The sequence below is a fragment of the Castor canadensis genome, chromosome 1 (genome assembly GCF_047511655.1).
Source record: "Castor canadensis chromosome 1, mCasCan1.hap1v2, whole genome shotgun sequence".
Classification (NCBI taxonomy): Eukaryota; Metazoa; Chordata; class Mammalia; order Rodentia; family Castoridae; genus Castor; species Castor canadensis.
Genome location: NC_133386.1, coordinates 40,688,297 through 40,711,229, shown reverse-complemented (window position 1 = coordinate 40,711,229; position 22,933 = coordinate 40,688,297). Strand labels below are relative to the sequence as shown.

At 35.9% G+C, this 22,933-nt stretch overlaps 1 protein-coding gene across 9 annotated transcripts in view; it reads left to right on the top strand.

Moving 5' to 3' along the window:
- The window catches only part of Pkib (cAMP-dependent protein kinase inhibitor beta), a 118,657-nt gene that overhangs the window by 91,805 nt on the left and 3,919 nt on the right, over positions 1-22,933 (top strand). For all 9 annotated transcript variants that reach the window (XM_074075359.1, XM_074075356.1, XM_074075349.1 and 6 more), the window contains one exon: positions 18,119-18,295. In XM_074075359.1, coding sequence (XP_073931460.1) covers positions 18,127-18,295 — 169 coding nt within the window. In that variant the 5' untranslated portion in view covers positions 18,119-18,126. The remainder of the gene's footprint in view (positions 1-18,118; positions 18,296-22,933) is intronic.

The window sequence follows — 22,933 nt, the reverse complement described above, 5'->3', positions numbered from 1 at the left end:
TTATAATCAGAAACAATGAATAGCTGGGAGCTGTGAGAGTAGTAACAAGAAGGTGTGGAGTCCCTGGGTTCCTGCAGGAAGACACAATTATCTTGTCTGCATAATTCCATGAGCTGACTAGAATCTGAAATCCACTACTCTGGGATAGGCAGGAATTGTACCTGGTCCCTTTGATAAAGGAGGGTCATTTCACTACGGTACCTTATCTCCATCCATGAGAGCAAAGTGATGAGGGAAATGTGACTAAACCATTCAAGGTCCTCCTGTTTTGCCAGCTGTCACATAATATTGAGGTTTAATTTTAGGCCTTAGACCAAAGGGAGAAGTGAATCCTGTAGATGATCATGAATTATTTGAAAATTTACCCCATAGAGAATAAATTTTGGTGTGAAAGTAAATGATTTCACTTTGAATCAAAAGACTGTTTTCTACTGTGAAGGATAACCTGCGTGTTAAAAAGTACTATTAAAGAATAATGCAGTTATATTATTTCATATTTGGTTTTCTTCTGACCAAATGAAATGTATTCTTTGCTATTACTTTGATAAGAAGGAATTCAAACTTAAAGCTAGAACGTACTTTTTGGACATTATGGAAAACTTTACAGATAAGCAAATAAAAATCAAAGAACAACAATGAAAACTGAATACATATCTCCCTAAAATGTACAATAATACATTTATAAAACTCTAAGTGCTATAACTTAAGCGAATGTGGCAAATAAGTACGAGGATTTGTATGAGACCAGAACAATGAGAAGTCACAAATCTGGAGAGGCAGGTAAGTGCTAGAGACTGACCTGGGCTCATTCTGTGAAGAGTCACAATTTCTACTTTACTTTTATTTTTACTTACACAAAGGAATATATTTTCTGATAGTTCTGTGGGCTGGGAAGTCCAAGATTAAGGTGCCAGCTGTGCTTTACTCAGTCTACTGATTCAAATGTTAATGTCCTCCAGAAACACCCTCACAGGCACACCTAAAGTAAGGTTTAGCCACTCATCTTCAACTTCACATATAAAATTAACAATTGCAATCAGCAAGCTTTTTAACAGTAAAGGTGGAATAAAGTGGGATATTTCAACCTAAAGAGACATACCCAATAAGAGTGAGAGTAAAAATATACATTTTCAATGTACATAGACCAGTGTTCCCTAATGAATTTTTAAATTCTGTGCTCCAAGGGAAAAGGTAAACTATTTTAGAAGAATTTTACCATGTACAAAAGAATTTTGTGAAAATATAATGGTGTGTGTGTGTGCGTAGTACTCAGAAATTTGTTAAATGGTTCTAGTGTCATGTTATTGATAGCTTGCTTTGAAATAGCAGAACAAAAAGTGTGTTTCCAGAGATTAAATTCAGCAAACTATGATTCACTGAATCAGGTGGAGGTATGCATTGTTCATTCAACTTGTCCGAATGAAAATGTAATGTCAAGCCTATTGGAAAACACTATAACTTATATTTATCTATATAATACTCCCTGAATTTGGTCATAAACTGCTATGAGCGTCATCTGTTGTTTCCACAATCAACATTTTTAATATCAGTATCAGGTTTTTTTTGTGTCTCTTCTTGGTGAATCCTCCAAGATCACTAACAATGGTGTAGTAACCATACCAGTAGTTAAAAAACATTTCAAAAACCAAGGAACAATATGTGCATTTGTCTTTTTCTGGAGTCTCTATTATTTATTTACCTATACTTGAATAATATCACAAAATCTTTAAAATGTTCACTTTTTAAAAAGTCATCAGATCTTCTAGTACACTACCAGTCATTTACCTTTGTCCTTTAATTTTTAATAAGAAGCTATTCTTGGTTTTTTGCATTTCTGGAATTAATAACCTTCTAATAGTTCTTCTTGATATCAGTCTCCATTTTCAGACACTGCTTCTTACAGTCATTCCTCATTTGTGACTTAGAAATTTTCATATTTCCCCAGTGCTCACAGGGAAAAAAATACATTTGTGTATTTTAATATCATTTTCTTTGTAATTTGTGTTTCAGTTATGACTATGCTCTAACTCAATAACATTCCATGTCAGCCAGATGTTTCCTTTTCCTTTATTGGTAACTTACTTTTTATGTTCTCTCCTTCATGATTTACCTTAAGATATTTCTCTGACATGGTAAGCTTTTTCATTTCCTTTCTACCTAGAAGAATACCCCTCAAATTTTAGGTCCAATATGTGCTCTACAGCCTCTGTGAAGTTTCCTTAAAGACTGCAAAATTCAATAACTATTTTCCTTCTACTACTTATAGCATTTTAAAATTTGTGCCACTTACTTGAATGCACCCTGTTTACTTCTACTTTTACATTTTATATGCATGTATTTCATCTGCATGCTTAGCACACACTCCTTTTTTTTATTATTATTGTTGTGCTGGGTGGGAGTACATGGTAGCATTAACAAAGGTTTATCCTCTCCATGACACTCTTTCATCCCTCCCTCCCCCAATTCCTGGAACAGTTTCAACATGTATCTGTTTTTCATTTACATACATGTGTATACATTACTTGCACCATATTCATCCTTCTATCTCTTTCCCCACCACCTTTCCCCTCCCATGGGTGCCAACCGCCCAAACTCTAGGCAGAACCTGTTCTGCCCTCCTGTTCTCCAATTTTGTAGAAGAAAAAACATAAAATATAGTAAGAGAAACTTGGTATTTTTGCTACTTTTAGATAAAGATAGCTATATAGGGAGATTCCTTATGTTGTCTCCATGCATATGCGAATTACAATTCCAATTGGTTGTCTCTACCAGTCCTCTTCACTTGTGTATAAATACTACATTTTCTTAATCCATTCATCCATGGTGGGGCATATTGACTATTTCCATAGCTTGGCTATTGTGAATAGTGCTGCAATCAACATGGGTGTGCAGGTTACTTTGTAGTAACCCGAGTCACAGTATATCCCTAGGAGTGGTATTGCTGGATTATATGGCAAATCTATTTTTAGTTTTTTTTTTTTTTCATTTTTCTTTTATTATTCATATGTGCATACAAGGCTTGGTTCATTTCTCCCCCCTGCCCCCATCCCCTCCCTTACCACCCACTCCACCCCCTCCCGCTCCCCCCCTCAATACCCAGCAGAAACTATTTTGCCCTTATCTCTAATTTTGTTGTAGAGAGAGTATAAGCAATAATAGGAAGGAACAAGGGGTTTTGCTGGTTGAGATAAGGATAGCTATACAGGGCATTGACTCACATTGATTTCCTGTGCATGGGTGTTATCTTCTAGGTTAATTCTTTTTAATCTAACCTTTTCTCTAGTTCCTGGTCCCCTTTTCCTATTGGCCTCAGTTGCTTTAAGGTATCTGCTTTAGTTTCTCTGCATTAAGGGGCCTCCAGATTGTTTTCCAAAGTGGTTGTACTAGCTTATATTCCCACAAGTAGTGAATGAGGGTTCCTTTATCACCACTTCCTCGCCAATATTTGTTGTTTTTGATGGTAGCTATTCTAACAGGAGTGAGGTAGAATGTTAGTGTGGCTTTGATTTGCATTTCCTTTATGGCCAGGGATGGTGGGTATTTTTTCATGTGTTTTTTAGCTATTTTGAACTTCTTCCTTTGAAAAACTTCTGTTCAGTTCAGTTGCACATTTCTTTATTGGGTCATTGATATTTTGGGAGTTTAGATTTTGAGCTCCCTGTATATTCTGATTATCAATCCCTTGTCTGATGTATAGCTAGCAAAGATTTTTCTCCCACTCTGTGGATGGCCTCTTCAATTTAGCAACCATTTCTTTTGTTGTATAGAAGATTTTTAATTTCATGTAGTCCCATTTGTCAGTCCTTTCTCTTAGTTGCTGAGCTGCTTGAGTTCTACTGAGAAAGTCCTTGCCTACGCCTACTACTTCTAGTGTATTCCCTGCTCTTTCCTGCACTTTTGAACTAAAGTTTCAGGTCTTATATTAAGGTCCTTAATCCACTTTGAGCTGACAGGTTGACAGGCATGGATCTAGTTTCAGTTTTCTATAGGCAGACATCCAGTTTTCCCAGCAACATTTGTTGAAGAGGCTGTCTTTTCTCCATCATATGTTTTTGGCACCTATGTCAAAAATTAAGTGGCTGTAGCTGCGTGGATTCATATCCGGGTCCTCTACTCTGTTCCACTGGTCTTCATGTCTGTTTTTGTGCCAGTGCTAAGCTGTATTTATTGCTATGGCTCTGCAGTATAGTTTGAAGTTGGGTAATGTGATACCTCCAGTGTTGCTCTTTTTTGCTCAGTATTGCCTTGGCAATACTTTTACAGTCTTTTGTGTTTCCAGATTAACTTTAGGGCAGATTTTTTTCAATCTCTGTGATGAATGTCATTGGGATTTTGGTAGGAATTGTGTTGAACATAGATTGTTTTGGTAGAATAGCCATTTTTACTATGTTGATTTTGCCAATCAATGAGCATGGGAGATCCACCTTCCGTAGTCTTCTTCCATTGTAGTTCTCCTTGTAGAAGTCATTCACATCCTTTGTTAAGTTTATTCCTAGTATTTGATTTTTTTTGAGGCTATTATAAATGAAATTGTTTTCCTATATTCTTTCTCAATCTGCTCATTTTTGGTGTACAAAAAGGCTACTGGTTTTTGTAAGTTGATTTTGTATCCTGCTACTTTGCTGAAGCTGTTTATGGTGTCTGGAAGTTTTTGGGTGGAGCTTTTTGGGTCTTTTAGGTATAAGCAAATATACTTCTTTATGTATATGTATTCTTTTTATTTCTTCTTCCTGCTGTATTGCTCTAGTTAGGAATTCCAAGACTGTTTTGAATAGGAGTGGGGATAGTAGCCACCCTTGTCTCATTCCTGATTTTAGGGGAAATGGGTTCAGTTTTTTCCCATTAAGTACAATGTTGGCTATAGGTTTGTCATATATGGCCTTTATTATGTTGAGGTACATTCCTTCTATTCCTAGTTTCATCAGAGTTTTTATTATGAAATGGTGTTGAATCTCATTGAAGGCTTTTTCTACAATAGATGTAGAAAAAGGCTTTTTCTACACCTATTGAGATAATCAAATGGTATTGTCTTTGCTTCTATTAATGTGCTGTATTACATTTAATGATTTACATATGTTGAACCATCCCTGCATTCCTGAGATGAAGCTGACTTGGTCATGGTGTATGATCTTTCCTGTATGTTATTGGATTTGGTTTGCCATTATTTTATTGAGGATTTTTGCATCGATGTTCATTAAGGAAACTGGCTTGTAGTTCTCCTTTTTGGATGTGTCCTTGTCCAGTTTGGGGATAAGTGTAACACTGGCTTTATAAAATGAGTTAGGCAGTGTTCCTTCCCTTTCTATTTCATAGAAAAGTTTATGGAGTGTTGGTATTAGTTTTTCTTTAAAAATCTGGTAGAATTCAGCAGAGAATCTGTCAGGTCCTAGACTTTTCTATTCTGGAAGACTACTCTTGCTTCAATTTCATTTTGTGTTATAGATCTGTTTAGGTGATTAATATCCTCTTTATTCAATTTTGGTTGGTCGTGTGTATCTAGAAATTTGTCCACTGCTTCTGGATTTTCTGATTTATTTGAATACAGGTTCTCAAATTAGTCCCTGATAATTCCCTGGATTTCCTTGGTTTTTGTTGTTCCCCTTTTTTGTTCCTGATTTCACTAATTTGGTACTTTTTCCTGTTCATTTTAATCAGATTTACCAGGGGTTTGTCAATCTTGTTTATTTTCAAAGAGTCTTTGTGGGTTTTTTTTTTTTTTTTTTGGTATCTACTTCATTAATTGTGGCCCTTATTTTTATTATTTCTCTCCTTCTACTTGTTTTGGGTTTAGCTTGTTCTTGTTTTTCTAGGAATTTGAGGTATAGCATTAGGCCATTTATTTGAGATCTTTTTGTGTTTTTAATATATGCACTCATGGCTATAAATTTTCCTCTTAGAACTGCCTTTGCTGTGTCCCATAGGCTCCAGAAATGTTTTGATTTCCTCCCTTGTTTTTCCTATGACCCATTGATCATTGAGCAGTGTGTTGTTCAGCCTCCAATTGTTTGCGTATTTTCTGCTGCTGTTTTTGTTGTTGACTTCTAGTTTTATTGTATTGTGATCAGATAGTATGCAGGGGGTTACTTCAGTTTTCTTATATTTGTTGAGACTTGCTTTGTGTCCTAAGATATGGTCTATTTTAGAGAAAGTTCCATGGGCTTCTGAGAAGAATGCATATTGTGTTGTTGCAGGGTAGTATATTCTTTAGACATCTGTCAGTACATTCTTTCATGATAGAGGCCATACAGTTTGCTTCCATATGTGTCCCCACTGTGTCTATCACATGGTTAGGCTTTTTGTCACTCTCTTCCCCAGAATCTTGCACTGAACAAAGGATGTAGTAGATGTGCAATAAGAATTGATTGAATAAAGACTGAATCTTTGCTCAAGAAATATTTGATGATGTGCAATTGAGGAGAAATGCATTAGGATAGAAAGGGTTCTGGTCTTTCTCTGCCACTTGATAAATGAGTTTAGCTAATTCTTTCATTCCTGTAATTCTTATTTTCCTTTGAAATGAAGATAGTAATGACTATCCCACAACACAAGATCACATAAGAGAATTTTCACTAAATTCTTTGAAAAAGTGTGTGCTCAACACATTTTGGCCATTTTTCATATTGTAAAAATCTTCTTTATAGCAAATTTGGCAAAAAATAAGCATCAAAAAAGAAAATGGAAATCATAGTAATGGCACTTCCCAGAAAGAACACTGCTATAGTTTCAGCTTATTTCTCTTACAGTGTTTCACTGTGCACATATATTTAAAGTAATAAATGTATAGTAGCTTTCAACTTCTTTTTTAGCATTTACATTTTTTGAATATATTTTAGATATCACTTTTCAGGAAACCTAATTTTTTCTACTTTATGTATATAATAAGTAAATATAGTGACTTTTTTTAAAAGAGGTTTTGTACAAGAGAAATGCATCCATTTATATAATTTTACTTCTGTGTAGCTCATTTTTAGGTTATTATACATAAGCATAATTTGATGAACAAAAATACTTTGATGGGATGATTTTTCTTTCTGAAGTTATTTGCTGTTTCCATTGGAATTTTTTAAATTCTAGGACCCAGCAAATCCTCAAAACAACTTAAATTTTTCTACTGTGATTTTAATTAAATTTTTTGCTTGATCAAACACTAAAATGATTTCTTCTCCTGGAAAGAAAAATGAAGTACTGAAGAGAACTTAGAAAACAAATCAGTGCTTCAAAATCTTCATTTTCCCCCTTATTTAGAAAGAAAAAAAATGGTGAAAATTATATTCATTCAAAGAGGGACCAAGAGATATTCCAAAGACTTTTTCTTTAAATTGGTGAAAATTTTAAGTTAGTGGAAATTTAAAAATTGTGTACATTATTAAAAGTACGTTACCTATGTACCAAGTTTGTTTATTCAATTTAAGTAAAGCAAGGGTATGAATGATTTCCCATCCTTAACCATGTCCCTATTGTGTTTTGTTTGCTGACTATTTTACATAGTTAATATGTGCAGTGAAATGTTAACTCCCAAGAAAAATTTCTTTTCTCAAAACCTTCATTAAATTTAGCACTATGCTGTCCTAAAAATGATTTTATTTTTAAGCTACCTTTATCTTAAACAAAAAAAAATGTCATTTTTTTTTTCTTTTTATCTTTTTTTTTTCTTCTACAAAATCGGAGAACAGGCAAGTAGGAACAGGTCCTGCAAGGGGAAGGGTGGCACTCATGGTACAAGGGAAATGATGGGGAAAGGAAGTAGGAGGGTGAATATGATGCAAAAAGTGTGCACACATGTATGTAAGTGCAAAAATGATACCTGCTGAAACTATTCCAGGAATCAGGGGATGGAGGATAAAGCAGAATGGTGAAGGGGGTAAATTCAAGTATGATATACTTGATACATTGTAAGAACCTGTGTAAATGCCATACTGTACCCTCATCCCACACAACAATAAAGGAAAAACAAAACACAACAGAAAAGAGATAATAAAATGATATCAAATACATATAATGTAGCTTCCAACCAAATAGTATGTAAAATTTGTACAAAATATATCAGAAAGATAGTCAAGTTTGAAGTAAGGGTGTATGTCGTTAGTTTGTTTGGGGCACAGGACAAATTATAAATGATTTTTTAATGCAATTTTTAAAACATTAAGTTTCTGGAACTGTCTCAGAGTTCCTCTCTTTTTGTTTTTATGAGCCACTCATTAAGGCTATCTTTTGAAGCCATATCAACACTATGGTTTAGCAGGATAATTAATGCTTAAAATGATATTCTATTAAAGTTCTTATAAATTAATATCATGGATATTTAGGCCATTTTCATTTTTGTAGTTATTAACAAAGCACATTTGTAGCCATTAATTTTTTAGCTCTAAGGTAGTAAAATAAGTAACATTAATCCCACTTTTGATAAATGTAGAAAGTTAATTATCAAGAGGAGTTTAATGTTTTGCTGGTAGTCAAAAGTCTATTAGAAGGCAATGCAGACTTCAACTTCAGGAAACTTTGAAAAGAACTTTAAGTCATTCTTAGTACAAAGGGATGGACACTGAAGTGGAGCATACAGTTTTTGACTAAAAACAATTTACTATGGGCTGGAGATAGTTTAGTGGGGGTTCAGTCCTCAGCACCACAAAACAAAATACAAAAACAGTCTACTGAAAACTATATTAAATATAATATAATATCATTTAATGATATGTAGTCATAAAATGAGATGTACTGATAAACTCATAGAAAGGTGGAATGATTAGCTTCTTAAAGTAATTGCTTTGGTGGGGAAGGTACACTGTTTACATATATACACTTTGGTGTGTTATCAAAATTCTATTATTTTGTTTCACAGCACATTTTTCCTTTCAAAGGCAGATAATTATATATAAGTTATAAAAATATTCTGAAACAAAAGCCTACAACTTAAACTGTTAATGTTTAAACTACTGCTTTAAGCTAGCTTTATATTTGCAAAACAATTCTTTGTCATACATGTATCTCCCTCAATTATAATCCTAGACAAAGATAATTAGTCTAGACAATAAAGGGATTAATTTCTTCCCTGGTTGAGAATAAAATGGTAAAATGAAATTTGTTAAATTATGAGAACTGACCAACTAGAAAGCTGTACAATGGAAAGCTGATACATGTGTTTTATTGAGTTTAGGCTGGTAAATTTCAGTTTAATGTTTATGAATCCTTCCCAAAGAAGGCCTGAGTCATAAGAATGTAAATATCAGATGCCCTGGATGGGCATAAAAGTTGGTACTATCAGAACTTTTGCATCAATTACTGTTCTGACTGTGGCAATGACAACTACAAGGCACTGTTTGTACTAATAGTCTACAGCCTGCCTGAAAGTTTTTAATCTTATCTTAACAAAATCCATTTTTAATATTCAATAATTAAACATGTTTATTTTATTCTTTAGTTACTTTTAGTCTTTTTTTTGGCAGTACTGGGGTTTGAACTGAGGGCCTCATACTTGCTAGGCAGGTACTCTACCACTTGAACCACTTTGCCAATCCTACTTTTAGTCTTATTATAAGTATTAATAATGAAAAGAGCCTTCACTATATTTTATGGCTCATATTTGATAGTTGCCAGCTATTAATTCAACATAATTTATTGAATTTAATATAACCATGTTCTAGTCTGCATATAGTCAGGGAAAGCAAAGTCATTTTTTATTGTGACCATGTTAGTTATAGTTAGCTTGCTTTTCTCTCCTTTCTACTATCATTTGACATTTTAAAACTACCTATCTCACTAGAAGGTGAACTAACTTCTCAGGCCTTATATTCAAATACTCTCACACAGACAAGTTTCATCCTTATGAGAAATGTGCAATGGTATCACGAGAACTGCAAAACTATATTATTTTCCCACAGGTGCAAATTCAGTTCTCTGACTAGGACTTTTTGAAGCCTAGGAATATTTCATGTTCAGAAGCGGTTGGATAGTGAAAAGGATGAGAGAAGGAAAATGTGAAGCAAGCTTCTCCCTGAAACTAACTTATCCATGCTCGGAGATGCCACTCTAGTGTTCTGTTGCCTCTGAGACCAGCCCTACTTCTTGCTGTGGGATTGGCTGCTCCTTCTTTCCACTGCAGCTGCCTTGCATGTGGCCTTCACAAGTCATCAGCCACAGCATGGGGATTCCTTACTCATTGGGACACATTCCGCAGAGGCTCGTGTGGTGCTTTTGCACAGAAGTTTTTTTAAATAAATTTTGTGTGAATTGAATACTTCTTCCAGCAGACTCTAGTAACTTAATAAAAAAAGAAGCCAATAATATTTAAGTCACTGAATAGAAATAATAACATGAAATAAATGATGAGGGAGAGTAAAGACAGAATTTGAGGTAAGGTGGGGAAAAGAAAACAAGAATGTTTTTTCTAATTCATTCTAAGTCCTCTCATCAAGTCCAAAACTATGCAAAATGTGAACAGGGTGGTGCTCTGTTTTGGTTTATAACTATCTAGAATTACAGTTATCTAAAGGAGAAATGATAATACCACTGGATACTACCCATCACATATAATATACACTCAGAGGCACACAAATGCACAAACACAAGCCCCACTAAAGATAAAATATTAAATGTGTAAGACCCTGGGTTTGGTCTCCAGCACTGGAGAAAAAAAAAGGTAATGTATTAGAAGGGAAACATTTTTACTTTTTAGGAAAACTTTTTGGTGTGCAGTGAATTTCATTTTATCCTTGTGTATGAGCTGGATAAAATGACTCAACTCTCTTCAAGAGTGTTTGTAAAAAGTAGAACACTATTAAAGCACTGTGAATGTTAATGATAGGCCTTTATTTTAAACATCCTTTTTAATGTTTATTTCCCCCTAAACAGCTGGGGAAATATGACTCCCTAGTTGACTGTTTTTGCACCCTTCCCTTGTGCCCCTTTGCCTTGAGTGGAGGACTGCTGATCTAGTGGTTCCTATTTGGCAGCTGGACTGCACTTATAGCATCTCAACTGCTTTGAACACCCCTCAGATGTCTTAAGGAAGTTACATGACAATCACAGCTGCTTGTTCCTAAAGCAAAACTCTGGTTCCAGAAGGCACTATTTCAGCCATGACCACTTTAGACTGCTTGTGTTGGTCTTATTGCATTACAAGCCTCAGTGAATAGGTAAGACACCCAAAAAACTAGACAGAATTTTGTTGCCCTCAACGCAGAGAAACTAATGCAGATACTTTAAAGTGACAGAGGCCAATAGGAGAAGGGGACCAGGAACTAGAGAAAAGGTTAGTTCAAGAAGAATTAACTTAGAAGGTAACACACATGCACAGGAAATCAATGTGAGTCAATGCCCTGTATAGCTATCCTTATCCCAACTAGCAAAAACCCTTGGTCCTTCCTATTATTGCTTATATTCTCTCTTCAACAAAATTAGAGATAAGGGCAAAATAGTTTCTGTCGGGTATTGAGGGGGTAGAGGGAAGAGAAGGAGGGGGCAGGGGGGAAGGGGAGAGAAATGACCCAAACATTGTATGCACATATGAATAAAAGAAGAAAAAAAAGAGCCTCAGTGAACTTTAGAAGGCCCTGATGTCATTTTCACTGAGGCCAGAAGGGGTGCACTCCCTTTAATGACCCAGCAGAAGGCTTGTGATTGGTGCAGATCACAATTCTTCATTTTCTAAAAGGTTATGCTGTGATTTGTGCAAACACCTTTTCCATGCTTCCCCTTCTGGCTATATAAGCAGGCTGTTGAGTCACCAAGGAGACACACTCCTATGCTACCTACCCCTGGGGTTGCCATCTTAGAGCCTTCTCTTGTGTAGTCTTTCCTTGCCTACTTTTGATCTTTATCATTAGTACAGCGGACTAAACAAGTAACAGGAAGAGGAGACGGTGGAAGGGCAGCACTGGCAAAGGCAGCAGCAATTGCTGTCTTCAGTAGCAAGTAGCAGAGGTGGTGGAGATGACAAGCAATGGAGGGAGAGTGGAGAAGGTGAGAGGCAGGAGAGCCAAACACGAAGAAAGATAGAAGGCCCTGAAAGGGCAGAGACAAGAAACTGCAGGCTCTGGTCACTGGAAGAGTTCTAGGCAGATGCCAGCCTTTAGGAGCCAAAGGTCCCAACACCCTCGACTTGAGAGGTGGAACACTGGCCATTGCAGGAGGTCAGAATCCCAATACCTGGAACCCACCCAGGAGCTGTAACGCCAACAGGCACTGCCTGCTGCTCACTGCTGCCAAGTGCCAGGACTGCTGGTGGGTAAAGCACAGAAGAGTAAGTCTCTAATCTAAGTTTCTGGCTTCTAAATTCTGGAGCAATAGGCCTCTAGTTCTCAGGGCTTGCAGCTGAGAGCCTCTGGGTCTGCCAGTCCAGTCCCTAGGCTTTGGACACTCAAGGCCTTCAACTGCCAACTCTAGAAGAGCTACTCCCACTCACAATTCTTTTCAGATTTGAACAAAAGGACTCCAGCCAGCTGATGGGTAACAGGTAGATATTTCCTTCTATTACAAAATGGAGCAAGAGAGAATAATGACAATGGCAGAAAAAGTACCAGCTCAACTTGGGAAAGAGTTTTTAAACAAACAAACAAACAAACAAACTGGCTGTGTGATGTTGATGAGTCATTTAAGGAACTATCTGAGTCTGGAAGGTTGAACTTGAAATCCAACCTTTCAAATTTAAAATTCTAGCCCAGAGTGGTGTCACATTTCTATCATCACAGCTCTTCGGAGGCTGAGGCAGGAGGATCAAGAGTTTGAGGACAGCCTGAACTACACAAGTAGTCAATACCAGTCACAGAGTAAACAAAGCAAAAACCCTTCAATAATGGGAGAGACTCTTTGGGAAGCTGGGAGGGTTTGGAGAAAGCCATATAGAAATTAACTCCCTATAGTCCTTTATGAAGAGTGTATATTGGGTAAGCCTTTACAGGAGGAAGCTAAGAAAATAGAATGATCAGTTTCATGTGATCCCCTCCCCACCACCTCACACATACTCAAGTGGGCTACATGCTATATTAAGGTTAGTACTTTGATCCTTATCCACATCAGTCCATGTCATTATTTTTAAGTGGCCCTATCTTGATATAGTAAGTATAGTTGTGCTGGGAGGTATTTAGATTTGTGTATTGCTTCATCTGGAAGATTATGGGAAAATCAATTTGACTTCATATTGAATTATGTATGCTTCAGGGGTCAAAAATTATCAATGTTAAGATAACTTCAATGCATACTGAGACTATGTTATTATCAAGCACAAACCTAAGATCAAGAAAATGTGTATCAAAAGCAAAGGCAGAATTTCCTTTGGCTTATTCCAGAAGTATGGAAATGCCACATGTGGAGAAATTATAAAGAAGCAGATCTCTAAATTAAAAATAGTTTCATACACGTATACATTTCTTATAATATCTGTTTAGCCTAAAATGGCCTTGATACTTAGGTGAAGAGGAGACGTGCTAAAAATTACATTTTAGGAGTGGATATTTTACTTTGTTTTCAATGACTAAAATTTGAGGTCAAGCAATATAACTAGTAAGAAGAAACACTGTCTCATCTCACCAAACTGGGGGTTCCTCTTTGTAGCCTGTGGGCTAACCACAGTGCCTTGTATTTATAATTTAGTAGCAGTTTCCCTAGTGTTGATTAGATTGATAAATAATTTTTGCTAGCAGAAAAGAGGCAATGTTTCTAGTTCTTTCACCTTGTTTGGAAGAGGTCTATTCTAAAACAGAAAATCATTCGAATCTACAAGCAGAGAACTAAATCTAGCATAAAGTATTAAGATATTGAGGGCTGTAGAGCCATAGATAAAGCATTTGGTTTTCTTTGTTTTATTTTTGGGTGCTGAGGATTGTACCCAGGGCCTCACACATGTAAGGATATGAAACCCTTCCACTGAGCTCAGTTCCTAACCCATAGTTATTAGCTGAGAGTAGTGTCTGTCCTTCTGTGTCTCTTTCTGTCTTTGGCTAAGAAAAGCACTGACTTGTCTATAAACATTTACTATTCTTTTTTTACTATTTTTTTTTTCAGATAGTTTGGGCCATACCTTCTATAGAACTAAGGGGTGTATTTGAAGTCTTATTTACAGAATAAGTAGTGGTTTCACTGTGAGAGATGGAGTGAGTGATATGGATCTGGAGATGATCTAAAAAAGAAGGTATCCAACTCCTTGTAGTTTTGGCTTCAAGTAAAGAAATTTGAGGAAAGAGTATATAGGAGCTAAGAGATTGTATTGTCTCAGTTGGGAGGGAAAGAAGTTGTAAAAGCTTCTATTTGTTTATAATTATGCTCTCAACACACTAATGTACTATTTTCTTAGCAATCTCTTAAGCCCAAGAGCTCCGACTGCTGATTACATGTGTGTGTGTGCATATTGTATATATACAATTCTCCATTTAGCCTGAACATCATGACCTCTTCAATTGTGTTTGTGTTGTATTTTCATATTTCAGAGACCACAAAGAGGTTGCTGTAAGTGTATATGACTGTGGAGTCATCTTTTTCAAAGGCATCTTAAAAACCCAGTATTTTTAGTGGAGACTTGTCATAGGTAATTCAAATGACATCACTTTAGTGAGGGGATGCAAGGACTTCTGTGAAATCTCAAAATGTCCAAATGGCTTCAGCTCCTGTAAACAAGCCACAGTTGACAAAGCAGAACTCATTCAGACTCCTCTGCTGATTCTGTAAAGAAGCAAGAGGAAGAGTTGCTAGTGAGTCAGCTGCCTTGCTGAGCAAACATGCACAAAATTATCTTTGTAGGACTAGAAAAATAAAAGAGCCTGGAAGTTAATCAATCTCTCATTTTTCTTAGTAGTGTTTGCTCATCTTTCTATAGATTATATTTTTAAATGTCACAAAGCATTTGAAGAGAGTGATTGTCTCTATATATCATCCCTTTAAAAAAATCAAACCATACACAATGTATAGAAAATGTGTAACAGACAAGTAAGATGGCTATTTGGTGGAGGGAAGGACTTTAACTTAAAGATATGCTATTGTTCGTTTAAATTGTCAAAATACTATTTTTAGTCTTTCTGTGCTGGAGTATCTGTTCACTCAAAAATTTTCCAGGTGAACACTTTAATCCTTATTACAAAATTCAACCTTAAGATGCTAATTAGTGAATCTACTGATAAACTTTTAGATAGTTTGTAATGATTTTATGTTCTAGCCTCAATCCATAAAAGGAATTTAGAAAGAATGTGCATGAAATTATAGTGTAAAGACCAAAGCAAAAACTTCCAAAATAGCAACCAGCCAGTAGCAAAGCAATTTTGAAACCAATTTGTGGTCAAGAATTTCTTCTTCCATGTTCATAGCTACAGGACTAGTAGCATGGATCAAGTAGTAGAGTGCCTGCCTAGTAAGAGCAAGAACCTGGCTTAGCTGTAAAATAGGTACATTGTATGTGTGTGGGGGTGTACGAGTGGGAGGGGGGAGGTGAAGGAAGAAGATTAAGGTGATGGTATATGGTAGATGGAGTTTATATACCTATGTGAAACTGAACTAAGAAACCTCTTGCAATTGCTTTAAGTGGGGTAGAGTGGAGGCTCAGGGGGAGAAATGATGGGGGCAATGTAAATAATGTACAATATAAATCTAATTGGAATTGTCACTATGAATCCTCTCCCATAAAATGAGTATTTCCTAATAAAAATTTATTTTAAATAAAACCCTGACTTCACACCCCAGTACCGCAAACAAACCAATCAAAGTAAATTAGAAATTCTCTTTCAATATAAGATATAAATATTCTTTTAACTGGTTCAATTTTGCTGAAGAAATTTACCTTTTTATTCAAAATGGTGTATCTTAATAATTTTCTGTTATTTCCAGTCTTAAGGTTTTTGGTTTTTAGGAAAGTGGTCAGATAGCTCCTCCCCTATCTCTGACATAGTTGTTTGCTGTTGCACTTGGAGACAAACACTTAATCATGGCTCTCACTTTCAATGTAGTGTTAATTGAGAAGAGAGTAGAGTCCTGAATGTGGAGTCACTGTCCAAACTGCTGCCAGGCACCTCTTATGAGCTATAGAGATCTTAAAAGACATTATGTATTATGCATTCAGGGGCTTACAAGGTGACCAAACATTCAAAATAGAGAAGAATGCCCATGAAAGGCAGGAAATAAGTGTCTCCACACATATACATGTATATACACATAATTATCCCTACTTCACAGATCTACTTGAAGGATGTAGCTGTATGTATGGCTAACTAAATATCACAGGGATTCGGAAAGATCATTTCTTGATAATCCATGTCACCTTGCTTTCAGGATGAATTGAAACTGGATTTGTATCTGTAAGCAGTAGAATAGTATCTGTGCAACTCTGTCTGAGTCACGTAACCCCTCTGAGCCCACTTAACCTATCTGAGTCACATATCATTATTTCATGGAATTATTGGGAAGTGTGAGATAATAGATATAGAAGTGTTCATTCAGTATTGAAGAAATGCTGTTTTCCCTATCAGAAAACTCAAGAGGTCTCCATGTTTCTTGTTAAGATTAAAGAGGATATAAAGGAAGGTGATAAGATAAGAAAAATGTAGTAAGATATGAACAGTGATGCAAATTAGCTAATATATTAAGCTTTTTGTAGTTATAATTAGTTTGTATATCTTTTATCATATTATTTTTTCAGAAGAATTCTGTAAATCAGACAGGCTAATTTGTTATACAGGGGAGAAACTGTGACTCAGATAAATTAAATGGATTACTACTATTACTTTGCAAGCCTGTGATGGAATAAATTCTTTTTAAATAATAGTCAAGTGCTCCTACACTATTCCAAGCTGTCTGTCAATGGCAGACAGTTGGCAAAAAATATCAAACAGTTCAAAGTCTAATGGATTCCAAAATTGTGTCTGAAAACCTCACACCATCCTTGGGAAAGATGAGAATATCTACAGTAGCAACTTTTTCTTAGGCATTTTCAGACTACTGTAGATGCCAGAGGACCATACTAAACTCAACATACATGTTGTGGGTGCTCTGAACCAAAGCAGTTGCATTTCTAATACCAAATGCATCATGTTTTGTGACCATTTCACTCTGTTCTTAGCATTTTCTGAATTGAAGTTAACTGTTTAAGAAGCGCTCCCTTCCAACTTCTATGAAAAAATTAGCTTGTTTTTTGCAGGGGAGGGTTTACACATTTCCTAAGTGCCACACGTCATTATCTCCATGCTTTGGTTGATACTGGGCACATGTTATATTCTGATATAATCTATCCTAGCATGCATACCTTCTGTTCCTACTTGGAGAACATAAAAACCCTAAAGATGGAGAGTATATCATACCTCTACTCTCAATGCCTAGCTGAGAACTTAACACATAATAGCTTCTCAATAAATGCTTCTTATTGTTGGTGCAGCTTTTGAGATACTTTCCAGTATTATCATATTAGGAAAACTTTATGAGAAAACATCACATCAAAGAGGATCAGTTCAGAATAAGCAATAACTGCTTCCTCCCTTCCTGGACAGTGAATGATGTTTTGAAAATTCCTAGAGACAATTGTTAGGAAGATAACAGATGCTGAGGAAAACACTAACATTTCCATATCCACTTGAAGGCAAGAAAAAGTAAAATGAGTCATATCTCTTCTCCATATAAACATGAGTTTATTGAAAACTAGGTCTGAGACCAGAACAGGTTGAAATGCACAGCTCTCAAAGGGGAAAAAAAGCCTCTGAGATAAAGTTGAATATCTTATTTCTAAAGAGTAGAAAAAGACAGTGTTTTGTTTAGTCCCCACAATTACAGTGATTGGGTTTCAGCCTAAACACGTATCACAAACAAACACTGGTAGAGTCTCTCTGGGAGTAGCCAAACAAATCTGTTTTCATTTCTTTCCAAACCCTGCTTTGGCTGATCCATCCATAGAAAAGCAGAACAAAAGGCAAGGGATGGCTGTACCCTCAAGCACTGAGGCTCTTTTCGGCTCAGGGGTTATTTATAGCAATATGCCTCACACTGAGGACTTCCTGCTCTGATCAGCATATGTGCACATGGGAGCTCCAGTACAGACACTCTGAAGGTGTGATCAATGATCCAACCTTCAAGCCTGTTGTGTTTTTGATCCAGAGCCACCTTTCAGCCACTGACTAGGCTTATCATCTTCATGTGCACATTCTATTCGTAGACGTTGATATGAGGACAGACTCATCAGACATGACTGATGTGGAATCTGTGATCAACAACTTCGCATCTTCAGCCAGGACAGGCCGCCGGAACGCCTTACCTGACATTCAGAGTTCATCTGTTACAGGTGGAACCTCTGATTTGCCACTCAAACTGGAGGCACTCTCTGTGAAGGAAGGTAATACTTCTAATCTTGAAATAAGCAGTGCTTCTCTCTTCTTAACCAACCTCTTTTGCTTGATTAACTGGTTATAAGTGCTCTTTTTTTCTTGTTGACTAAGACCTCTCAGGTTTTATTTAAGCCTAAGACTTTTCAGCCTTTCTGAAACCAAGCGTTTTCATCTTTTTGCCTCATTAGGTATGTGGAAACTGATATTCTATTTCTTTATTGCATGTGTGTAGTTATGGACAGGGCTAATGGAAACACAATGGTGAGAAAAAAATGATTCTTCCCTCAATGAACTTACAAGATTTATTGAAAAAGTACTCAGAAATGAAATAACTTTCCTGTGACATCCACTGACCAATCACTTTGGAAATCTCTGTTTCCACAAGCCCTCCTACTTCTATTGAGGAAGAAGTTTACTATTAATTATGGATGAGATTCTTTAAGTGAATCTTTGGCTAAAATATGATCATTCTTCAACCAGTGGCAAAAGTTGAATTAAGAAAAAGAGCCAGGTTCTGATGGCTCACGCCTGTAATCCTAGCTACTTGGGTATTGGAGATTGGGAGAATTGAGGTTTGAGGCTAGCCCAGGCAAGTAGTTCATGAGACCCCCCCCATCTCTAAAATTACCAGAGCAAAATGGACTGGAGGTGTGGCTCAAGTAGTAGAGCACCTACTTTGCTTGTACAAAGTCCCAAGTTCAAACCTCCAGTACCACCAAAAAACAAAAAAGAAAAAAGAGAAAGTTGTAAAACCAGAGAAAAAAATTTTGGGTCTTTCCTTTCATTACTTGCATATACTTCATGTAACTTCTTGAGTTTAGTATGATAATAAATGTAAGAAAACTTCAAATGAAGTATTAAAAGTGTCTCTCCACTTAGAAACACTCATGGAAATTAAAGGTAATCTCAGTGTCAAGGCATAATTAGAATACTTCCTCCCCATCTAACACACACTCTAAGGTGTGTGCAGAAATTTATTCCTGGGGCAGTTAGCCAAGAGAAGATAAGAAGCTGCTGCACATCTACCCCATTCATGGGAGCACGAGAAGCGGACTCTTGGTTCTCTGCTTAAGAGGTTATTTGCTGCCTGGTAAAGTTTCAAATGTTCCTGGTTTGATATCTATGAAATATTTATATCCTTGTTAGGTCAAGACCATGGTTGGAGCCTGGTGTCCATGGTTACCTTATTTTTTTTTTCTAAAGGCCATTATGCTTCTCATATGGATACTACAAATGAGAGTAAACAAGTACACACATACAAAAAGATATTATAAAAAGAAAGGAAATATGGAAGAGGCCTAGGGAAGACACAAGCATGCGTAATGTTTGACTTTTAAGTTTGAGAAAATAATACAACCATCAGAGCATCAGAGCATGATGTTGCTAGTGAAGGTCCATCCTAAACTAGGGGAGCAGAGAAGATAATTACTTGTTAGTATAAAATATCTAATGAAAGTTTAGATAACTTAAACCCACACACAAAACTTTAATGCTTACTGACATTACTTAGATAAGCAAAAGAGGACAAAATAGGTGGTGGGAAAGTTAGTAGTCATCTCAATTTTATTTCAGTCACTAGAGAGTCTAGTATCTGCAAGAATATTGTTATTTTTATAATTTTCTTCAAATAAAGTCAAAGATATCAGCTAGAAAACTGAAAATGTTAAAAAGTGAACATGCAACACAAAATGCTAAAAACTAAATAAAAGGTCATAGACTTACATATCTAGCTGGCACAGAAAATGCTTTATTAACAAAGCTATCAGTGAATACTTTTAAGGCCTATATTCTTTCTCATTAGCCAAGCACAAATGTTAATGAATAGTTTGCAATTGCTAATGAAAATGGAAATCTGAAGTCTGTCCTGGATATTATGGTTTCAATATTTTAGCAACTTAAAAATATAAATTCAAGGACTTTAGAATTCCTCAGGCCTATCTTCTTTTCTTCTTCTTCTTCTTCTTTTTTTTTTTTGATCAACATGCTTAGGTAGAAGGAGCTCATGTTTTTCATCAAACATGAAATTAACATAGATTTGCCTACTTCATTATCTGCCTTAATCTATACCTTACAGTCTGAGAAACTTAATAGGGGGGATGATGATGATATCTTGTAAATATTAGCAAGAGATGGCATCCTAGGAACTAGAAAAGTCATTATCTCCACCATTACCATTTGATCCAGCATTCAACTTTGTCCCTGCTAAATGCTAGGCATTTTAAAGGCTAGCAGTACTGTAGTGAATAGGACAGATGTAAAATCCTACTGTCCTGGGTCTCATTTACCAACAGGAGAGTTAGATTACAAACAAATAAATATATAAATGAACAGTGATATGTTCTATTGGAGAATTAAAATAGAGTGCTACAGTAGAGAGATACTGGGTGATTTCTTTAGGTTGAAAAATTAGAGAAACCACCAGTGAAATCTGAATCACAACTCTATGTTGAATGATGGAATAACCCAGCACCAAGAAGATGGGAGGTAAGAACACTTTCTGCAGAAGGAACAGTGAGTAAAAACTTTTTAGGCCAGAAGATAGCTTTAGAGAGAAAAGCAAGGGCTAGATTTTGTGGGATTTTAGAAGGCTGTGAGAAGAAATAAACTTTCATTTCAAGTGGGAGGATTTCTAGCAAGGGAGTGACTCTTCATTTATATTTAAAATGATCACTCTGTTATATGGAAAGTGGATTAGAGACTAATGAGAAGAGAAATCATTGGATTAGGAGGTGCAGACCTCATTAAAAAATCTTTTTAGGCCAAACTAAACATTCAGACTTACAAGAACACATTTGGGACCTATCTACTCAGAGGTGTCCAGATCAAGAAACTCAGCAGACAAGTAGGAAAATATCACAGTCTTCTAATCTGGGAGCCTTTGTAGTAATTCATATGGCAGACCTAGAGATTAGCCTCTGTGTGTCTACCTCTCCTAAGGAGAAAAACTCAATTTCAGAGACAAGGTCAATGGGGCCAATAGGTTCTAAAAGTGCCATATCTCATATGAGTTAAGATTCTAACAAGTCCTTGGACTGCTCCCTGACTCCCTTCCTGCAAGAGACATGTTCGTTACAAGAGTCATTGCTTACAGGAAGACCAATGCTGTGATTTTTTTTTAAAGTGTATTTATAGGTCCTATCTAGCTTCCCTCAATACAGATGCATTTTACTGTTTAGGTGGTATTTGCCATAAGCTTACACACAGGTGATAATATCTTAGTATGGTTTCCAGGGTAACAGAGCTAGAAAATTAACCCCAAGTCAAACTTGTTCTTATAGAAGGAGAAAGGGTTTTGTTAACCTTTACTCAAGGAAACTGTTGAATTAGTCCACTGAGAGATGATGGCTTCAAATAGGTAGTAAGAATGGCTAATGATGGGTGAGTTAGAGATTTGTTTTATTGGCATAATCAGTAGGACTTGCTAATGATTTGGATGAGATGGAGATGAAGAGATTGAAGGATAACTCCTAGAACAATTAGGTGGATGGTGATGCCTTCTACCGAGAAAAGACAGCCTATAGAGAAGAGGGGCAGTTTTCAGAGCTGGAAAAGTAAGGATTTAAATTTCCTCCATATGCTACTTTAGAGATGTCCATTTTTGAATACTTGAATATATATTTGCAAACTATATTTTATATAATAGACAGCAGTGCAAATGATTACTCCTGAGACAAAGCACAGGATTAAGATATCTTTTCAGTACATATGGGAAGACAGAATGTGAGGAGGAGAAGGAACCTCAGAAAGTCCACCCTTTGATGTATAAACACTACCATAACTGAGTGCCAAGCAGGTAACTTTCCCAAGCTCACAAAATGAGATGGTAGGATCTCTGTCTCCAAAGCAATCAGCTTTAGGCAGATTTTTCTCAATGAAGTTTTGTGAAAATTCTCCTTGATATTAATGTGTCACATACAAAGAGTGTGCTGTGGTCAAATAAGTTTGGAATTGCTGGTTTAAATATAATTGTCTCTTTACACTTCTCAGAATAAATTTAAATAAAGATGTCAGAGAGACTTTGTTTCAGAGATTTTACCATGCTCTTGTGCCTATATCACTGTAAGGATGGGACATACAGCACCTCCTTCCCTTTTTCACTTATCTTTGAAAGATGTGTTTTACGTGATTATAATTTTCTGAGGCAAAGTACCTCCTGATCTCACAAGGAGTGGATAAAACAAGCAACAGAAGAATAAAACACAAGGATGGGAACAGAAAAATGTAAAAAAAAAATAGTATGTGGCCTAAAAGATACATCATTGAATTCTGAAAGTAACCTTTAAATAAAACTACATAGGTTACTAACTAACTACAAATAAAAGAAAAAAAATTTCAAAGCTAGGCTCCTGAAGAATAAAATTAGTCCAAATAATTTAGGAACCTACATTTTCTTACTTCTCCAAAAGTTCTTAATAATTATAAGTGTTCAACAAAGCTTATTTGCATTTGAAATGTTTGATGTTGAATGTTCAGAAATTATCTTGAAGAATATATTGAAAAGATATTCAATTATATTGAAATAGCTCAACAAATACAGAAAGTAGAATTATAATAATAGCTATCTGTGAAGTGCATAATCTTATATAGAAAACAACTTTTTGTTTGTTGTTTTCATTTCATTAGCATTACAATATGCAGTTAACAAT